The sequence below is a fragment of the Lampetra fluviatilis genome, unplaced genomic scaffold (assembly GCF_964198595.1).
Source record: "Lampetra fluviatilis unplaced genomic scaffold, kcLamFluv1.1 SCAFFOLD_251, whole genome shotgun sequence".
In the NCBI taxonomy this organism is placed as follows: domain Eukaryota; kingdom Metazoa; phylum Chordata; class Hyperoartia; order Petromyzontiformes; family Petromyzontidae; genus Lampetra; species Lampetra fluviatilis.
The window spans coordinates 74679-97500 of NW_027621506.1; the positions used below are offsets into that span (position 1 = coordinate 74679).

Consider the following 22822-nt stretch of genomic DNA (forward strand, 5'->3'; position numbering starts at 1 on the left):
GTAGTGTATAGTGTATAGTGTAGTGTAGTGTATAGTGTAGTGTAGTAGTGTATAGTGTAGTGTATAGTGTAGTGTATAGTGTAGTGTATAGTGTATAGTGTAGTGTAGTAGTGTATAGTGTAGTGTAGTAGTGTAATAGTGTATAGTGTATTGTAGTAGTGTATAGTGTAGTGTAGTTATAGTGTAGTGTATAGTGTAGTGTATAGTGTAGTGTAGTAGTGTATAGTGTAGTGTAGTAGTGAATAGTGTAGTGTATAGTATAGTGTAGTAGTGTATAGTGTAGAAGTGTACAGTGTAGTGTAGTAGTGTACAGTGTAGTGTAGTAGTGTATAGTGTAGTGTAGTAGTGTAGTAGTGTATAGTGTAGTGTAGTAGTGTATAGTGTAGTGTAATCTCTCACATCTCTCCTCTCCCATCCCACCCATTCCCTCCCTCACAACAACCACCACCCCCACCACACTACTACACTACACTACACACTACCACACTACCACACTACTACACTATACACTACTACACTACACTACACACTACCACACTACCACACTACTACACTATACACTACTACACTACACTATACACTACCACACTACTACACTACACTATACACTACCACACTACCACACTACCACACTACCACACTACCACACTACTACACTATACACTACTACACTACACTATACACTACTACACTATACACTACCACACTACACACTACACTACCACACTACCACACTACTACACTACACTATACACTACCACACTACACTATACACTACCACACTACTACACTACACTATACACTACCACACTACACACTACCCCTACCACCACCCCCACCACCACCCCCACCACCACCCCACCCCCACCACCACCCCACTACCACACCACCACCACCACCACCACCACACTACTACACTACACTATACACTACCACACTACTACACTACACTACACACTACCACACTACTACACTACACTATACACTACCACACTACTACACTATACACTACACTACCACACTACTACACTACACTATACACTACCACACTACACACTACACTATACACTACCACACTACACACTACACTACCACACTACCACACTATACACTACACTATACACTACCACACTACTACACTACACTATACACTACTACACTACACTATACACTACCACACTACTACACTACACTATACACTACTACACTACACACTACCACACTACTACACTACACTATACACTACCCCCACCACCACCCCCACCACCACCACCACCCCCACCACCACCCCCACCACCACCACCACCCCCACCACCACCACCCCCACTACCACACCACCACCACCACCAACCCCACCACCACCACACTACTACACTACACTATACACTACTACACTACACTATACACTACTACACTATACACTACTACACTACACTACTACACTATACACTACACTATACACTACTACACTACACTACCACACTTCTACACTATACACTACACTATACACTACCACACTACCACACTACTACACTACACTATACACCACCACCACCACTCACAGCTACTTTGAGAGCCCGGAAACTGGCCGTGCTGACTCTGTGGGAGCCCGCGTGGTGGTGAGGGAGACCCCCTACGGAGGTCGCCTTTCCTATCACCTCCCACACGGGAACCGCCTTCATGTCCACGTCAAAGATAAGGAGCTGATTCGCCATCGGAAGCGCTGGTCACAGGTAGGGTGAGTGGGTGGGTGAGTGGGTGGGTGGGTGGGTGGGTGGGTGAGTGGGTGGGTGGGTGAGTGGGTGGGTGAGTGGGTGAGTGGGTGGGTGAGTGGGTGGGTGGGTGGGTGGGTGGGTGGGTGAGTGAGTGAGTGAGTTGGTGGGTGGGTGAGTGGGTGGGTGAGTGGGTGAGTGGGTGGGTGAGTGGGTGGGTGGGTGGGTGGGTGAGTGGGTGGGTGGGTGGGTGAGTGGGTGGGTGAGTGGGTGGGTGAGTGGGTGAGTGAGTGTGTGGGTGAGTGGGTGGGTGGGTGAGTGGGTGGGTGGGTGGGTGAGTGGGTGAATGGATGGGTGAGTGGGTGGGTGGGTGAGTGGGTGGGTGGGTGGGTGAGTGAGTGGGTGGGTGGGTGGGTGAGTGGGTGGGTGGGTGGGTGAGTGGGTGGGTGAGTGGGTGGGTGGGTGAGTGAGTGGGTGGGTGGGAGGGTGAGTGGGTGAGTGAGTGGGTGGGTGGGTGAGTGAGTGGGTGAGTGGTTGGGTGGGTGGGTGGGTGAGTGGGTGGGTGAGTCGGTGAGTCGGTGAGTCGGTGAGTGGGTGGGTGGGTGAGTGGGTGGGTGGGTGAGTGGGTGGGTGGGTGAGTGGGTGGGTGAGTGGGTGAGTGGGTGGGTGAGTGGGTGGGTGGGTGAGTGGGTGGGTGGGTGAGTGGGTGGGTGGGTGAGTGAGTGGGTGGGTGGGAGGATGAGTGGGTGAGTGAGTGGGTGGGTGGGTGAGTGAGTGGGTGAGTGGTTGGGTGGGTGGGTGGGTGAGTGGGTGGGTGAGTCGGTGAGTCGGTGAGTGGGTGGGTGGGTGGGTGAGTGGGTGAGTGGGTGGGTGGGTGGGTGGGTGAGTGAGTGGGTGGATGAGTGAGTGGGTGGGTGGGTGAGTGGTTGGGTGGGTGGGTGGGTGAGTGAGTGAGTAGGTGGGTGGGTGGGTAGGTGGGTGAGTGGGTGGGTGGGTGAGTGGGTGGGTGAGTGAGTGGGTGGGTGGGTGAGTGGGTGAGTGAGTGAGTGGGTGGGTGGTGGGTGGGTGGGTGAGTGGGTGGGTGGGTGAGTGGTTGGGTGGGTGGGTGGGTGGGTGAGTGGGTGGGTGGGTGAGTGGGTGGGTGAGTGGGTGGGTGGGTGGGTGGGTGAGTGGAGTGGGTGGGTGAGTGGGTGGGTGGGTGGGTGGGTGGGTGGGTGAGTGGGTGGGTGGGTGAGTGAGTGGGTGGGTGGGTGAGTGGGTGGGTGGGTGGGTGGGTGAGTGGGTGGGTGGGTGGGTGGGTGAGTGGGTGGGTGGGTGGGTGGGTGGGTGGGTGGGTGAGTGAGTGGGTGGGTGGGAGGGTGAGTGGGTGAGTGAGTGGGTGGGTGGGTGGGTGAGTGAGTGGGTGAGTGGTTGGGTGGGTGGGTGGGTGAGTGGGTGGGTGAGTCGGTGAGTCGGTGAGTGTGTGGGTGAGTGGGTGGGTGAGTGGGTGGGTGGGTGAGTGGGTGGGTGGGTGGGTGAGTGGGTGAATGGGTGGGTGAGTGGGTGGGTGGGTGGGTGGGTGGGTGGGTGGGTGAGTGGGTGGGTGGGTGAGTGAGTGGGTGGGTGGGTGGGTGGGTGGGTGAGTGAGTGGGTGAGTGGGTGGGTGGGTGGGTGGGTGAGTGGGTGGGTGAAAGGGTGGGTGAGTGGGTGGGTGGGTGGGTGGGTGGGTGAGTGAGTGGGTGGGTGGGAAGGTGAGTGGGTGAGTGAGTGGGTGGGTGGGTGAGTGAGTGGGTGAGTGGTTGGGTGGGTGGGTGGGTGAGTGGGTGGGTGAGTCGGTGAGTCGGTGAGTCGGTGAGTGGGTGGGTGGGTGAGTGGGTGGGTGAGTGGGTGGGTGGGTGAGTGGGTGGGTGAGTGGGTGAGTGGGTGGGTGAGTGGGTGGGTGGGTGAGTGGGTGGGTGGGTGAGTGAGTGGGTGGGTGGGAGGATGAGTGGGTGAGTGAGTGGGTGGGTGGGTGAGTGAGTGGGTGAGTGGTTGGGTGGGTGGGTGGGTGAGTGGGTGGGTGAGTCGGTGAGTCGGTGAGTCGGTGAGTGGGTGGGTGGGTGGGTGAGTGGGTGAGTGGGTGGGTGGGTGGGTGGGTGAGTGAGTGGGTGGATGAGTGAGTGGGTGGGTGGGTGAGTGGTTGGGTGGGTGGGTGGGTGAGTGAGTGAGTAGGTGGGTGGGTGGGTAGGTGGGTGAGTGGGTGGGTGGGTGAGTGGGTGGGTGGGTGAGTGAGTGGGTGGGTGGGTGGGTGGGTGAGTGGGTGAGTGAGTGGGTGGGTGGTGGGTGGGTGGGTGAGTGGGTGGGTGGGTGAGTGGTTGGGTGGGTGGGTGGGTGAGTGGGTGGGTGAGTCGGTGAGTGGGTGGGTGGGTGAGTGGGTGGGTGGGTGGGTGGGTGGGTGAGTGGGTGGGTGGGTGAGTGAGTGAGTGAGTGAGTGAGTGAGTGAGTGGGTGGGTGGGTGGGTGAGTGAGTGGGTGGGTGGATGAGTGGGTGGGTGGGTGGGTGAGTGAGTGGGTGAGTGGGTGAGTGGGTGAGTGAGTGAGTGGGTGGGTGGATGAGTGGGTGAGTGGGTGGGTGGGTAGGTGGGTGAGTGGGTGGGTGGGTGAGTGGGTGGGTGGGTGAATGAGTGGGTGGGTGGGTGAGTGGGTGAGTGAGTGGGTGGGTGGTGGGTGGGTGGGTGAGTGGGTGGGTGAGTGGTTGGGTGGGTGGGTGGATGAGTGGGTGGGTGAGTCGGTGAGTGGGTGGGTGGGTGAGTGGGTGGGTGGGTGGGTGGGTGGGTGGGTGAGTGGGTGGGTGGGTGGGTGGGTGAGTGAGTGGGTGGGTGGGTGGGTGGGTGAGTTAGTGGGTGAGTGGGTGGGTGGGTGGGTGAGTGAGTGGGTGGGTGGGTGGGTGAGTGAGTGGGTGGGTGGGTGGGTGAGTGGGTGAGTGAGTGGGTGGGTGGTGAGTGGGTGGGTGAGTGGGTGGGTGAGTGGTTGGGTGGGTGGGTGGGTGAGTGGGTGGGTGAGTCGGTGAGTGGGTGGGTGGGTGAGTGGGTGGGTGGGTGGGTGGGTGGGTGGGTGGGTGAGTGGGTGGGTGGGTGAGTGAGTGAGTGGGTGGGTGAGTTAGTGGGTGAGTGGGTGGGTGGGTGGGTGAGTGAGTGAGTGGGTGGGTGGGTGGGTGAGTGGGTGGGTGGGTGATTGAGTGAGTGGGTGGGTGGGTCGGTGAGTGGGTGGGTGGGTGAGTGGGTGGGTGGGTGAGTGGGTGGGTGAGTGGGTGGGTGAGTGGGTGGGTGAGTGGATGGGTGGGTGAGTGGATGGGTGGGTGGGTGAGTGAGTGGGTGGGTGGGTGGGTGAGTGGGTGGGTGGGTGGGTGGGTGAGTGGGTGGGTGGGTGGGTGGGTGAGTCGGTGAGTGGGTGGGTGGGTGGGTGGGTGGGTGGGTGAGTGAGTGAGTGAGTGAGTGGGTGAGTGGGTGGGTGGGTGAGTGAGTGAGTCAGTGGGTGAGTGGGTGAGTTGGTGGGTGAGTGGGTGGGTGGGTGGGTGGGTGGGTGGGTGAGTGAGTGAGTGAGTGAGTGGGTGGGTGGGTGGGTGAGTGGGTGGGTGAGTGAGTGGGTGGGTGGGTGAGTGGGTGGGTGAGTGGGTTGGTGAGTGGGTGGGTGGGTGGGTGGGTGAGTGGATGGGTGGGTGGGTGAGTGAGTGGGTGGGTGAGTGGGTGGGTGAATGGGTGGGTGGGTGAGTGAGTGGGTTGGTGGGTGGGTGGGTGGGTGAGTGAGTGGGTTGGTGGGTGGGTGGGTGAGTGGGTGGGTGAGTGGGTGAGTGGGTGAGTGGGTGGGTGGGAGAGTGGATTGGTTGGTGGGTGAGTGAGTGGGTGATTGAGTGGGTGGGTGGGTGGGTGGGTGAGTGAGTGGGTGGGTGAGTGGGTGGGTGGGTGGGTGAGTTGGTGGGTGGGTGGGTGTGTGAGTGAGTGAGTGAGTGGGTGGGTGGGTGAGTGGGTGGGTGAGTGAGTGGGTGGGTGGGTCGGTGAGTGGGTGGGTGGGTGGGTGAGTGGGTGGGTGGGTGAGTGGGTGGGTGGGTGAGTGGGTGGGTGAGTGGATGGGTGGGTGGGTGGGTGGGTGAGTGGGTGAATGGGTGAGTGGGTGGGAGAGTGGATTGGTTGGTGGGTGAGTGAGTGGGTGGGTGAGTGGGTGAGTCGGTGAGTGGGTGGGTGGGTGGGTGAGTGAGTGGGTGGGTGGGTGAGTCGGTGAGTGAGTGGGTGAGTGGGTGGGTGAGTGAGTGAGTGGGTGGGTGGGTGAGTGGGTGGGTGAGTGAGTGGGTGGGTGGGTGAGTGAGTGAGTGAGTGGGTTGGTGGGTGAGTGGGTGGGTGAGTGAGTGAGTGAGTGGGTGGGTGAGTGGCTGGGTGGGTGGGTGAGTGGGTGGGTGAGTGGGTGCGTGGGTGAGTGGGTGGGTGAGTGGGTGGGTGGGTGAGTGGGTGGGTGAGTGAGTGGGTGAGTGGGTGGGTGGGTGGGTGAGTGGGTGGGTGGATGAGTGAGTGGGTGGGTGGGTGAGTGGGTGGGTGGGTGGGTGGATGAGTGAGTGGGTGGGTGGGTGAGTGGGTGGGTGGGTGGATGAGTGAGTGGGTGGGTGGGTGGGTGAGTGAGTGGGTGGGTGGGTGAGTGGGTGAGTGAGTGGGTGGGTGGGTGAGTGAGTGGGTGGGTGGGTGGGTGGGTGAGTGAGTGGGTGGGTGGGTGAGTGGGTGGGTGGGTGGATGAGTGAGTGGGTGGGTGAGTGGGTGGGTGGGTGGGTGGGTGAGTGGGTGGGTGGGTGGGTGGGTGGGTGAGTGAGTGGGTGGGTGAGTGGGTGGGTGAGTGGGTGAGTGGGTGAGTGAGTGAGTGAGTGAGTGGGTGAGTGGGTGGGTGGGTGAGTGGGTGGGTGGGTGAGTGGGTTGGTGGGTGGGTGAGTGGGTGGGTGGGTGGGTGGGTGGGTGGGTGAGTGGGTGAGTGGGTGAGTGGGTGAGTGAGTGAGTGGGTGGGTGAGTGGGTGGGTGGGTGGGTGGGTGAGTGGGTGGGTGGGTGGGTGGGTGGGTGAGTGAGTGGGTGGGTGAGTGGGTGGGTGAGTGGGTGAGTGGGTGAGTGAGTGAGTGAGTGGGTGAGTGGGTGGGTGGGTGAGTGGGTGGGTGGGTGAGTGGGTTGGTGGGTGGGTGAGTGGGTGGGTGGGTGGGTGGGTGAGTGGGTGAGTGGGTGAGTGGGTGAGTGAGTGAGTGAGTGGGTGAGTGGGTGGGTGGGTGAGTGGGTGGGTGGGTGGGTGGGTGAGTGGGTTGGTGGGTGGGTGAGTGGGTGGGTGGGTGAGTGGGTTGGTGGGTGGGTGAGTGGGTGGGTGGGTGGGTGGGTGGGTGGGTGAGTGGGTGAGTGGGTGAGTGAGTGAGTGAGTGGGTGAGTGGGTGGGTGGGTGAGTGGGTGGGTGGGTGGGTGAGTGGGTGAGTGGGTGAGTGGGTGAGTGGGTGAGTGGGTGGGTGGGTGGGTGAGTGGGTGAGTGGGTGGGTGGGTGGGTGGGTGAGTGGGTGAGTGGGTGAGTGGGTGGGTGGGTGAGTGGGTGGGTGAGTGGGTGAGTGGGTGAGTGGGTGAGTGGGTGGGTGAGTGGGTGAGTGGGTGAGTGAGTGAGTGAGTGGGTGAGTGGGTGAGTGGGTGGGTGGGTGGGTGAGTGGGTGGGTGGGTGAGTGGGTGGGTGGGTGAGTGGGTGGGTGGGTGGGTGAGTGGGTGAGTGGGTGAGTGGGTGGGTGAGTGGGTGAGTGGGTGAGTGAGTGAGTGAGTGGGTGAGTGGGTGAGTCGGTGGGTGGGTGGGTGAGTGGGTGAGTGGGTGGGTGAGTGGGTTGGTGGGTGCTACTCGCTACTACTAACAGCACTTGCCCCTACAGCCCTGCTAGAGGCTACCTGGGTGACCTTTGTCTGTGTGCAGGTGATGTATATGTACTACCTACTGGGGTGGAAGATCCACAAGAAGATGGAAACAGTTCCACCGCAGCTCAGAGAGGATTGGTACAAGGTACACTACACTACACACTACACTACACTATACACTACACTATACACTACACTACACTATACACTACACTACACTATACACTACACTACACTATACACTACACTACACTATACACTACACTACACTATACACTACACTACACTACACACTATACACTACACTATACACTACTACACTATACACCAGAGGTGGGTCAAAGTCATTGTTATGCAAGTCCAAGTCGAGTCGCAAGTCATCAAATTCATGACTCGAGTCTGACTCGAGTCCAAGTCACATGACTCGAGTCCACACCTCTGCTATACACTACACTATACACTACACTATACACTATTACACTACACTATACACTACATTATATACACTACACTATACACTACACTATACACTACACTATACACTTCTACACTATACACTACACTACTACACTATACACTACACTATACACTACTACACTATACACTACACTATACACTACTACACTACACTATACACTACACTATACACTACTACACTATACACTACACTATACACTACACTACACTATACACTACTACACTACACTATACACTATACACTACACTATACACTACTACACTACACTACACTATACACTACACTATACACTACACTATACACTACTACACTACACTACACACTACACTATACACTACTACACTACACTATACACTACACTACTACACTATACACTACACTATACACTACTACACTACACTATACACTACACTACTACACTACACTATACACTATACACTACACTATACACTACTACACTACACTACACTATACACTACTACACTATACACTACACTATACACTACTACACTACACTACACACTACACTATACACTACTACACTATACACTACACTATACACTACTACACTACACTATACACTACACTATACACTACTACACTACACTATACACTACACTATACACTACACTATACACTACTACACTACACTATACACTACACTATACACTACTACACTACACTATACACTACACTATACACTACACTATACACTACTACACTACACTATACACTACACTATACACTACTACACTACACTATACACTACTACACTACACTATACACTACACTGTGTGTGTGTGTGTGTCTACAGAAGGTGAAACACAACACGTACGTTCTGGCGCTGGATGGCGACACGGACTTCGCGCCGTCAGCCCTCTGCCTGCTGGTGGACAGACTCAGGAGAGACGCGCACGTGGGGGCAGCGTGCGGACGTATCCACCCCACGGGTAGCGGTGAGTCACACACACACACACAGACACACACACACACAGACACACACACAGACACACACACAGACACACACACACACACACAGACACACACACACTCACACACACAGACACACACACACACAGACACACACACAGACACACAGACAGACACACACACAGACACACACACACACACACAGACACACACACACTCACACACACAGACACACACAGACACACACACAGACACACACACACACACACAGACACACACACACTCACACACACAGACACACACACACACACAGACACACACACAGACACACACACAGACACACACACACACACACAGACACACACACACTCACACACACAGACACACACACACACAGACACACACACAGACACACAGACAGACACACACACAGACACACACACACACACACAGACACACACACACTCACACACACAGACACACACACACACAGACACACACACAGACACACAGACACACACACACACAGACACACACACACACACACAGACACACACACACTCACACACACAGACACACACACACACACACAGACAGACACACACACACACAGACACACACACACACACACAGACACACACACACACAGACACATACACACAGACACACACACACAGACACAGACACACACACACACACACACAGACACATACACACAGACACACACACACACAGACACACACACACACAGACACATACACACAGACACACACACACACAGACACACACACACACACAGACACATACACACAGACACACACACACACATACACACAGACACACACACAGACACACACACACACATACACACAGACACACACACACACACACAGACACACACACACACACAGACTCATACACACAGACACACACACACACACACAGACACACACACACACAGACACACACACACACACACAGACACACACACACTCACACACACAGACACACACACACACACACAGACAGACACACACACACACAGACACACACACACACACACAGACACACACACACACAGACACATACACACAGACACACACACACAGACACAGACACACACACACACACACACAGACACATACACACAGACACACACACACACAGACACACACACACACAGACACATACACACAGACACACACACACACAGACACACACACACACACAGACACATACACACAGACACACACACACACATACACACAGACACACACACAGACACACACACACACATACACACAGACACACACACACACACACAGACACACACACACACACAGACTCATACACACAGACACACACACACACACACAGACTGGCTCCAGAAGACCACAGAGCACGTGTTGTGTGTGTGTGTGTCTCTGTGTGTGTGTCTCTGTGTGTCTCTGTGTGTCTCTGTGTCTCTCTGAGTCTCTCTCTGTGTGTCTCTGTGTCTCTGTGTCTCTCTGTGTGTCTCTCTCTCTCTCTCTGTGTCTCTCTGTGTGTCTCACTGTGTCTACAGGACCTCTGATCTGGTACCAGAAGTTCGAGTACGCCGTGGGTCACTGGCTCCAGAAGACCACAGAGCACGTGTTGTGTGTGTGTGTGTCTCTGTGTGTGTGTCTCTGTGTCTCTCTCTGTGTGTCTCTGTGTGTCTCTGTGTCTCTCTGAGTCTCTCTCTGTGTGTCTCTGTGTCTCTGTGTCTCTGTGTGTCTCTCTGTGTGTCTCACTGTGTCTACAGGACCTCTGATCTGGTACCAGAAGTTCGAGTACGCCGTGGGTCACTGGCTCCAGAAGACCACAGAGCACGTGTTGGGCTGCGTGCTATGCTCCCCCGGCTGCTTCAGCCTCTTCAGAGCCGAGGCCATCATGGACGACAACGTCCTGAGGACCTACACCACCGTGGCCACTGAGGCCAGACACTACGTGCAGTACGATCAAGGTGGGGGAGAGGGGAGGGGGCAGGGAGGGGGGGGGGGGGAGGGGGGAGGAGGGGAGGGGGGAGGGGGGAGGGGGGGGAGGGGGGGGAGGGGGGAGGGGGGGGAGGGGGGGAGGGGGGGAGGGGGGGAGGGAGGGGGGGAGGGAGGGGGGAGATGGAGGAGATGGAGGAGATGGAGGAGATGGAGGAGAGAGATGAGAGGGAGGAGATGGAGGGGGGGACGGAGGGGGGATGGAGGAGATGGAGGAGAGGGAGGAGGGGAAGGGGGGAGGGGAGGAGGGGGAGGGAGGGGAGGGAGGGGGTGAGGGGAGGGGGGGAGGGAGGGGGGGGGAGGGGGTGAGGGGGAGGGGGGAGGGAGGGGGGGGAGGGGGGAGGGGGGGAGGGGGAGGGGGGGGGGAGGGGGGGAGGGGGGAGATGGAGGAGATGGAGGAGATGGAGGAGAGAGATGAGAGGGAGGAGATGGAGGGGGGGACGGAGGGGGGATGGAGGAGATGGAGGAGAGGGAGGAGGGGAAGGGGGGAGGGGAGGAGGGGGAGGGAGGGGAGGGAGGGGGTGAGGGGAGGGGGGGAGGGAGGGGGGGGAGGGGGTGAGGGGAGGGGGGAGGGAGGGGGGAGGGGGAGGGACTCCATCATGGACGACAACGTCCTGAGGACCTACACCACCGTGGCCACTGAGGCCAGACACTACGTGCAGTACGATCAAGGTGGGGGAGAGGGGGAGGGGAGGGAGGGGGAGGGGAGGGGGGAGGAGGGGGAAGGAGGGGGGGGAGGGGAGGAGGGGGGGGGGGAGAGGGGAGATGGAGGAGATGGAGGAGATGGAGGAGAGAGATGAGAGGGAGGAGATGGAGGGGGGGACGGAGGGGGGATGGAGGAGATGGAGGAGAGGGAGGAGGGGAAGGGGGGAGGGGAGGAGGGGGAGGGGGGGGAGGGAGGGGGAGGGAGGGAGGGGGGAGGGGGGGAGGGAGGGGGAGGGACTCCATCATGGACGACAACGTCCTGAGGACCTACACCACCGTGGCCACTGAGGCCAGACACTACGTGCAGTACGATCAAGGTGGGGGAGAGGGGAGGGGGCAGGGAGGGGGGGGAGGGGGAGGGAGGGGGGGGGGAGGGGAGGGGAGGAGGGAGGGGGGGAGGGGGGAGATGGAGGAGATGGAGGAGAGAGATGAGAGGGAGGAGATGGAGGGGGGGACGGAGGGGGGATGGAGGAGATGGAGGAGAGGGAGGAGGGGAAGGGGGGAGGGGAGGAGGGGGAGGGAGGGGAGGGAGGGGGTGAGGGGAGGGGGGAGGGAGGGGGGGGAGGGGGTGAGGGGAGGGGGGAGGGAGGGGGGAGGGGGAGGGACTCCATCATGGACGACAACGTCCTGAGGACCTACACCACCGTGGCCACTGAGGCCAGACACTACGTGCAGTACGATCAAGGTGGGGGAGAGGGGGGAGGGGGGAGGGAGGGGGGAGGGGGGAGGGGGGGAGGGAGGGGGGGGGAGGGTGAGGGGGAGAGGGGGAGGGGAGGGAGGGAGGGGGAGGGAGGAGGGGAGGGGGAGGGGGGGAGGGGGGAGGAGGGTGGAGGGTGGGGGGAGGGAAGTGGGGGAGGGGGGGGGAGATGGAGGGAGATGGAGGAGAGGGAGGGGAGGGAGGAGAGGGGGGAGAGGGAGGGGGGAGGGGGGAGGGGGGGAGGGAGGGGGAGGGACTCCATCATGGACGACAACGTCCTGAGGACCTACACCACCGTGGCCACTGAGGCCAGACACTACGTGCAGTACGATCAAGGTGGGGGGAGGGGGGAGGGGGGAGGGAGGGGGGGGAGGGGGGGAGGGGGAGGGTGAGGGGGGAGATGGAGGAGATGGAGGAGATGGAGGAGATGGAGGAGAGAGATGAGAGGGAGGAGATGGAGGGGGGGACGGAGGGGGGATGGAGGAGATGGAGGAGAGGGAGGAGGGGAAGGGGGGAGGGGAGGAGGGGGAGGGGGGGGAGGGAGGGGGTGAGGGGAGGGGGGAGGGAGGGGGGGGAGGGGGTGAGGAGAGGGGGGAGGGAGGGGGGAGGGGGAGGGACTCCATCATGGACGACAACGTCCTGAGGACCTACACCACCGTGGCCACTGAGGCCAGACACTATGTGCAGTACGATCAAGGTGGGGGAGAGGGGGAGGGGAGGGAGGGGGAGGGGAGGGGGGAGGAGGGGGAGGGAGGGGGGGGAGGGGAGGAGGGGGGGGGGAGGGGGGAGATGGAGGAGATGGAGGAGATGGAGGAGAGAGATGAGAGGGAGGAGATGGAGGGGGGGACGGAGGGGGGATGGAGGAGATGGAGGAGAGGGAGGAGGGGAAGGGGGGAGGGGAGGAGGGGGAGGGGGGGGAGGGAGGGGGTGAGGGGAGGGGGGAGGGAGGGGGGGGAGGGGGGTGAGGGGAGGAGGGGGAGGGGGGGGAGGGGGGAGGGGGGGAGGGGGGGGAGGGGGGGAGGGGGGAGATGGAGGAGATGGAGGAGATGGAGGAGAGAGATGAGATGGAGGGGGGGACGGAGGGGGGATGGAGGAGATGGAGGAGAGGGAGGAGGGGAAGGGGGGAGGGGAGGAGGGGGAGGGAGGGGAGGGAGGGGGTGAGGGGAGGGGGGAGGGAGGGGGGGGAGGGGGTGGGGAGGGAGGGAGGGGGAGGGGAGGGGGGAGGAGGGGGAGGGAGGGGGGGGGAGGGGGTGAGGGGAGGGGAGGAGGGAGGGGGGGGAGATGGAGGAGATGGAGGAGATGGAGGAGAGAGATGAGAGGGAGGAGATGGAGGGGGGGACGGAGGGGGGATGGAGGAGATGGAGGAGAGGGAGGAGGGGAAGGGGGGAGGGGAGGAGGGGGAGGGGGGGGAGGGAGGGGGTGAGGGGAGGGGGGAGGGGGGGGAGGGGGTGAGGGGAGGAGGGGGAGGGGGGGGAGGGGGGAGGGGGGGAGGGGGAGGGGGGGGAGGGGGGGAGGGGGGAGATGGAGGAGATGGAGGAGATGGAGGAGAGAGATGAGAGGGAGGAGATGGAGGGGGGGACGGAGGGGGGATGGAGGAGATGGAGGAGAGGGAGGAGGGGAAGGGGGGAGGGGAGGAGGGGGAGGGAGGGGAGGGAGGGGGTGAGGGGAGGGGGGAGGGAGGGGGGGGAGGGGGGGGGAGGGGGAGGGACTCCATCATGGACGACAACGTCCTGAGGACCTACACCACCGTGGCCACTGAGGCCAGACACTACGTGCAGTACGATCAAGGTGGGGGAGAGGGGGAGGGAGGGGGGGGGGAGGGAGGAGGGGGGGAGGGGGGGAGGGAGGGGGGGAGGGAGGGGAGGAGGGAGGGGGGGGAGATGGAGGAGATGGAGGAGATGGAGGAGAGAGATGAGAGGGAGGAGATGGAGGGGGGGAGGGGAGGGAGGGGGGATGGGGAGGGAGGGGAGGAGGGGAGGAGGGGGGAGGGAGGGGGGGGAGGGGGGGAGGGAGGAGGGGAGGGAGGGGGGAGAGGGAGGGGGGATGGAGGGAGGGGAGGGAGAGGGGGGAGGGGGGGAGGGGAGGGGGGATGGAGGAGAGGGGGGAGGGTTCAGTGTTAATGAGACTCCCACAGGGTTCAGTGTTAACCACCTCACCCCCCCCCCCCACCTTCCTCACCACCCCACCCCCCTGCCCCCCCCACCTTCCTCACCCTCCTTACCAGGTGAGGACCGATGGCTCTGCACCCTGATGCTCCAGCAGGGCTGGCGGGTCGAATACTGCGCCGGGTCCGACGCCCGAACCAACGCGCCCGAGGACTTTCGGGAGTTCTTCAATCAACGGCGCCGCTGGGGTCCATCAACACTCGCAAACACCCTCGACATCCTGGAGAGTGGAGGTCGCACTGCCCAGAGAAACGCGTCCATCTCGCGCCTCTACGTCCTGTACCAGATCGTCTACATGGCCGCATCCATCATGGGCCCGGCCACAGTCTGCCTCATGATCGCCGGTTGGTTCTGGTGGTGGTCGTGGTGGTGGTGGAGGTGATGGTGGTGGTGGTGGTGGAGGTGGTGGTGGTGGTCGTGGTGATGGTGGTCGTGGTTGTGGTCGTGGTGGTGATGGTAGTGGTGGTGGTGGTGATGGTGGTCGTGGTGGTGGTCGTGGTGGTGATGGTAGTGGTGGTGGTGGTGATGGTGGTGGTGGTGGTCGTGGTGGTGGTCGTGGTGGTGATGGTAGTGGTGGTGGTCGTGGTGGTGGAGGTAGGGGTGGGGAGGGTGGTGGTGGTCGTGGTGGTGGGGGTGGTGGTGATGGAGGTGGTGATGGTGGTCGTGGTGGTGGTCGTGGTGGTGGAGGTAGGGGTGGGGAGGGTGGTGGTGGTCGTGGTGGTGGGGGTGGTGATGATGGAGGTGGTGATGGTGGTCGTGGTGGTGGTCGTGGTGGTGGAGGTAGTGGTGGTGGTGATGGTGATGATGGTGGAGGTAGGGGTTGTGGTGGAGGGTTGATGATGATGATGATGATGGAGGATTGGTGTTGGTGATGATGATGGGTTGGTGGTGGTGGTGGTGATGATGATGGGTTGGTGGTGGTGGTGGTAGTGATGATGGGTTGGTGGTGGTGATGATGATGAGTTGGTGGTGATGGTGATGGTGGAGGTAGTGGTGGTGGTGGAGGATTGATGATGATGATGGAGGATTGGTGTTGGTGATGATGATGGGTTGGTGGTGATGGTGGTGATGGTGGTGGTAGAGGATTGATGATGATGATGATGATGAAGGTTTGATGATATAGGATTGATTGATTGATGTTGAGGATGATTTAGGATTGATTCATTGATGAGGATGCTGGAGTGTTGGTGGTTATTATGCTGATGGGTTGGTGATGGTGGTCGTGGTGATGATGGTGATGGTGGTCGTGGTGGTGATGGTAGTGGTGGTGGTCGTGGTGGTGGAGCTAGGGGTGGGGAGGGTGATGGTGGTAGTGGTGGTGGTGGTGATGGTGGTCGTGGTGGTGGTAGTGGTGGTGGGGGTGGTGGTGATGGAGGTGGTGGTCGTGGTGGTGGTCGTGGTGGTGGAGGTAGTGGTGGTGGTGATGGTGATGATGGTGGAGGTAGGGGTTGTGGTGGAAGGTTGATTGATTGATGTTGAGGATGATTTAGGATTGATCGATTGATGATGAGGATGCTGGAGTGTTGGTGGTGATGATGCTGATGGGTTGGTGGTGGTGATGATGATGGTGGTGGTGGTGATGATGATGGTGGTGGTGGTGGTGGTGGTGATGATGATGGTGGTGGAAGTGGTGGACATCCTGGAGAGTGGAGGTCGCACTGCCCAGAGAAACGCGTCCATCTCGCGCCTCTACGTCCTGTACCCGATCGTCTACATGGCCGCATCCATCATGGGCCCGGCCACAGTCTGCCTCATGATCGCCGGTTGGTTCTGGTGGTCGTGGTGGTGGTGGAGGTGATGGTGGTGGTGGTGGTGATGGAGGTGGTGGTGGTGGTCGTGGTGATGGTGGTCATGGTTGTGGTCGTGGTGGTGATGGTAGTGGTGGTGGTAGTGATGGTGGTCGTGGTGGTGGTCGTGGTGGTGATGGTAGTGGTGGTGGTGGTGATGGTGGTAGTGGTGGTGGTGGTCGTGGTGGTGGTCGTGGTGGTGATGGTAGTGGTGGTGGTCGTGGTGGTGGAGGTAGGGGTGGGGAGGGTGGTGGTGGTCGTGGTGGTGGGGGTGGTGGTGATGGAGGTGGTGATGGTGGTCGTGGTGGTGGTCGTGGTGATGATGATGGGTTGGTGGTGATGGTGGTGATGGTGGTGGTAGAGGATTGATGATGATGATGATGATGAAGGTTTGATGATATAGGATTGATTGATTGATGTTAAGGATGATTTAGGATTGATTCATTGATGAGGATGCTGGAGTGTTGGTGGTTATTATGCTGATGGGTTGGTGGTGGTGGTGGTGATGATGATGATGGTGGTGGTGGTGGTGGTGGTTTTGGTTGTGGTGGTGATGATGATGAGTTGGTGGTGCTGGTTGTGGTGGTTGTGGTGGTTGTGGTGGTGGTGGTCGTGATGGTGGTGGTTGTGGTGGTGGTGTTGGTGATGATGATGAGTTGGTGGTGGTGGTTGTGGTGGTGGTGGTCGTGATCGTGATGATGGGATGGTGGTGGTGTTGGTGATGATGTTGATGGGTTGGTGGTGTTGGTTGTGGTGGTGGTGATGATGATGGGTTGGTGGTGATGGTTGTGGTGGTGGTGGTCGTGACGGTGGTGGTTGTGGTGGTGGTGGTGGTGGTGATGATGATGGGTTGGTGGTGGTGGTGATGTTGGGTTGGTCGTGTTGGTGATGATGATGGTACCTCCTCCACCTCCTCCTCCACCTCCACCTCCTCCATCTCCTCCTCCACCTCCTCCACCTCCTCCACCTTTTCACCCCCCAGGTGCGTTCACTTTCGTCTTCAAAATGTCTGAGGTTTGGGCTTTGGTGGTGGCCATTCTTCCTCCGGCGATCTACATCATCATCTGTTTCAAGACCAAGTCCAGCACTCAGATCACGGTGAGATTCAACACCATCATCATCACAACCATCATCATCATCATCACAACCATCATCATCATCATCACAACCATCATCATCATCACCATCTACATCATCATCTGTTTCAAGACCAAGTCCAGCACTCAGATCACGGTGAGATTCAACACCATCATCATCATCACAACCATCATCAGCATCATCACAACCATCATCATCATCATCACAACCATCATCACCATCTACATCATCATCTGTTTCAAGACCAAATCCAGCACTCAGATCATGGTGAAATTCATCATCATCACAATCATCATCATCATCACCAGCATCACAATCATCACAATCATCATCACAATTATCATCATCACAACCATCATCATCATCACAACCATCATCATCACAACCATCATCATCATCATCAATATCATCATCACAACCATCATCATCATCATCACAATCATCACCATCATCATCACCATCTACATCATCATCTGTTTCAAGACCAAATCCAGCACTCAGATCACGGTGAGATTCAACACCATCATCATCAGAACCATCATCACCATCATCACCACCATCATCATCACAACCATCATCATCACAACCATCTACACCATCATCTACATCAATATCATCATCACAACCATCATCATAATCATCATCAGAACCATAATCATCACAACCATCATCATAATCATTATCATCATCACCATCTACATCATCATCATCTTCATCACCATCTACATCATCATCTGTTTCAAGACCAAATCCAGCACTCAGATCACGGTAAGACTCATCACAATCACCATCATCATCACAATCATCATCATCATCACAACCACCATCATCACAATCATCATCATCATCATCACAATCATCATCATCACAATCATCATCATCACAATCATCATCATCATCACAACCATCTACATCATCATCATCATCACAACCACCATCATCATCACCACCACCACCACCATCATTATCACAATCATCTACATCATCATCACAACCATCATCACCACCACCACCACCATCATCATCACAATCATCATCACAATCATTACCACAACCACCATTATCATCACCATCATCATCACCACCACTACCACCATCATTATCACAACCATCATCATCATCACAATCATCACCACCACCACCACCTGCCTCACCCCTCTTGTCACCCACTCCCTGTCACCCACCCTCAGGTAGCGATGGTGATGAGTGTCTTCTACGTCTTCCTCATCATCATCACAACCATCTACATCATCATCACCATCATCACAACCATCTACATCATCATCATCATCACAACCATCTACATCATCATCACCATCATCATCACAACCATCGCAACCATCATCACCACCACCACCACCATCATCATCACAACCATCATCATCACAACCATCATCATCATCACAATCATCTACATCATCACAATCATCACAACCATCATCACCACCACCATCACCATCATCATCACAACCATCTACATCATCATCATCATCACAACCACCATTATCATCACCATCATCATCACAATCATCACCACCACCACCATCATCATCATCCCAATCATCACCACCACCACCTGCCTCACCCCCCCTGTCACCCACCCCCCCTGTCACCCACTCCCTGTCACCCATCCACAGGTAGCGATGGTGATGAGCGTCTTCTACGTCTTCCTCATCATCATCACAACCATCATCATCATCATCATCACAACCACCATCATCATCACCACCACCACTACCACCATCATTATCACAATCATCTACATCATCATCACAACCATCATCACCACCACCACCACCACCATCATCACAATCATCATCACAATCATCACCACCACCACCACCATCATCATCACAACCATCATCATCACAACCATCATCATCATCACAATCATCTACATCATCACAATCATCACAACCATCATCATCACAACCACCATCACCTCCCTCACCCCTCTTGTCACCCACTCCCTGTCACCCATCCTCAGGTAGCGATGGTGATGAGCGTCTTCTACGTCTTCCTCATCATCATCACAACCATCTACATCATCATCACCATCATCACAACCATCTACATCATCATCATCACAACCATCTACATCATCATCACCATCATCATCACAACCATCACAACCATCATCATCACAACCATCATCACCATCATCATCATCATCGCAACCATCATCACCACCACCACCACCACCACCACCATCATCATCACAACCATCATCATCACAACCATCATCATCATCACAATCATCTACATCATCACAATCATCACAACCACCACCACCTACCTCACCCCTCTTGTCACCCACTCCCTGTCACCCATCCACAGGTAGCGATGGTGATGAGTGTCTTCTACGTCTTCCTCATCATCATCACAACCATCTACATCATCATCACCATCATCACAACCATCTACATCATCACCACCATCATCACAACCATCTACATCATCATCATCATCACAACCATCTACATCATCATCACCATCATCACAACCATCTACATCATCATCATCATCATCACAACCATTATCATCATCATCATCACAACCATCACAACCATCATCATCACAACCATTATCATCACCATCATCATCATCACAACCATCACAACCATCATCATCACAACCATCATCACCATCATCATCACCATCATCATCACCACCACCACCACCTGCCTCACCCCCCCTGTCACCCACTCCCTGTCACCCACCCTCAGGTAGCGATGGTGATGAGCGTCTTCTACGTCTTCCTCATGATCATCACAACCATCATCATCATCATCACAACCATCATCATCATCATCACAATCATCATCATCATCACAATCATCACAACCACCTGCCTCACCCCCCCTGTCACCCACTCCCTGTCACCCACCCTCAGGTAGCGATGGTGATGAGCGTCTTCTACGTCTTCCTCATGATCATCACAACCATCATCATCATCATCACAACCATCATCATCATCATCATCACAATCATCATCATCATCACAATCATCACAACCACCTGCCTCACCCCCCCTGTCACCCACTCCCTGTCACCCACGCTCAGGTAGCGATGGTGATGAGCGTCTTCTACGTCTTCCTCATGACCGGAACTCTTCTCTCCATCGTCGGCGAGATGACGCTCTACGGCGTCGTGACGCCCACCGGGATTTTCATCGTCACCATCACCCTGATCCACGTCCTGGCGGCTTTGCTGCACCCACGAGAACTACTCTGCCTGGCACACGGATTCATGTACACCATCTGCATTCCCACGGGATATTTGCTGCTGATGATTTACACACTCGTCAACATGTACGACATCTCCTGGGGCACTCGCGAAGTTGCTCCGGTGGTGGAGGAGGGGAAGGGGGTGGTGAGGGTGGTGAGGGAGAAAGAGGTGAGAGATTGTGTGGTGGTGCACTACGTTGAATACTACGTTTTATACTGCTACACTACTACATTATACACTACACTACTACACTACATTATACACTACTCTATACACTACTATACACTACACTACATTATATACTACTACACTATACACTACATTATACACTACTACACTACTACACTACACTATACACTACTACACTACTACACTACTACACTACACTACTACACTACTACACTACACTATACACTACTACACTACACTATACACTACACTATACACTACTACACTACAACATCCCCCCCCCCCCACCACAGCCTATGGGAGGCTGCCGCTGCTGTTGGCGTTTGCCGCACTACTACACTATACACTACACTATACACTACTACACTATACACTACTACACTATACACTACACTATACACTACTACACTACTACACTACTACACTACACTATACACTACTACACTACACTATACACTACAGCACTATACACTACACTATACACTACACTATACACTACTACACTACACTATACACTACACTATACACTACAACACTACACCCCCCCCCCCTTCCCCACCACAGCCTGCAGGAGGCTGCCGCTGCTGTTGGCGTTTGCCGCACTACTACACTACTACACTACGACACTACAACACTACACTACTACACTACACTATACAGTACTACACTACACTATACACTACTACACTACACTATACAACACTACACTACACTATACACTACTACACTACACTATACACTACACTATACACTACTACACTACACCTCCCCCCCCCTTCCCCACCACAGCCTGCAGGAGGCTGCCGCTGCTGTTGGCGTTTGCCGCTGGAGTGGATTTGCTGTTGGCGGTGGAGGGTCTCGGTGCGTCCCAAAGACTACGAGGCGCTGGCCAATCACAGCGACGATGAGGAGGGTGACGTCATGCGCAGAGACAAGGTTCAACCTCGTGGTCAACGCTACAAGAGGTGATGGTCGTAGTGTTTAGTGTATAGTGTAGTGTAGTAGTGTATAGTGTAGTGTATAGTGTAGTAGTAGTGTATAGTGTAGTGTATAGTGTAGTGTAGTAGTGTATAGTGTAGTGTAGTAGTGTATAGTGTAGTGTATAGTGTAGTGTATAGTGTAGTGTATAGTGTAGTGTAGTAGTGTATAGTGTAGTGTAGTAGTGTATAGTGTAGTGTGTAGTGTATAGTGTAGTGTATAGTGTAGTGTATAGTGTAGTAGTGTATAGTGTAGTGTATAGTGTAGTGTATAGTGTAGTGTAGTAGTGTATAGTGTAGTAGTGTATAGTGTAGTGTATAGTGTAGTGTATAGTGTAGTGTAGTAGTGTATAGTGTAGTGTATAGTGTAGTGTAGTAGTGTATAGTGTAGTGTATAGTGTAGTGTATAGTGTAGTGTAGTAGTGTATAGTGTAGTGTAGTAGTGTATAGTGTAGTGTATAGTGTAGTGTATAGTGTAGTGTAGTAGTGTATAGTGTAGTAGTGTATAGTGTAGTGTATAGTGTAGTGTAGTAGTGTATAGTGTAGTGTATAGTGTAGTGTATAGTGTAGTGTAGTAGTGTATAGTGTAGTGTATAGTGTAGTAGTGTGTAGTGTAGTAGTGTATAGTGTAGTGTAGTAGTGTATAGTGTAGTGTATAGTGTAGTAGTGTATAGTGTAGTGTAGTAGTGTATAGTGTAGTAGTGTATAGTGTAGTGTAGTAGTGTATAGTGTAGTGTAGTAGTGTATAGTGTAGTGTAGTAGTGTATAGTGTAGTGTATAGTGTAGTGTAGTAGTGTATAGTGTAGTGTAGTAGTGTATAGTGTAGTGTATAGTGTAGTATTGTATAGTGTAGTGTAGTAGTGTATAGTGTAGTAGTGTATAGTGTAGTGTAGTAGTGTATAGTGTAGTGTAGTAGTGTATAGTGTAGTGTAGTAGTGTATAGTGTAGTAGTGTATAGTGTAGTGTAGTAGTGTATAGTG

The 22822-nt window shown here is 55.9% G+C and overlaps 1 protein-coding gene across 1 annotated transcript in view; it reads left to right on the forward strand.

Moving 5' to 3' along the window:
* The window catches only part of LOC144955345 (chitin synthase chs-2-like), a 50346-nt gene that overhangs the window by 18630 nt on the left and 8894 nt on the right, over window positions 1–22822 (forward strand). Inside the window, exons 11-17 of the mRNA XM_078885594.1 lie at window positions 1565–1733; window positions 7635–7721; window positions 8869–9010; window positions 10768–10968; window positions 14623–14907; window positions 17333–17448; window positions 20512–20820. Coding sequence (XP_078741720.1) covers window positions 1565–1733; window positions 7635–7721; window positions 8869–9010; window positions 10768–10968; window positions 14623–14907; window positions 17333–17448; window positions 20512–20820 — 1309 coding nt within the window. The remainder of the gene's footprint in view (window positions 1–1564; window positions 1734–7634; window positions 7722–8868; window positions 9011–10767; window positions 10969–14622; window positions 14908–17332; window positions 17449–20511; window positions 20821–22822) is intronic.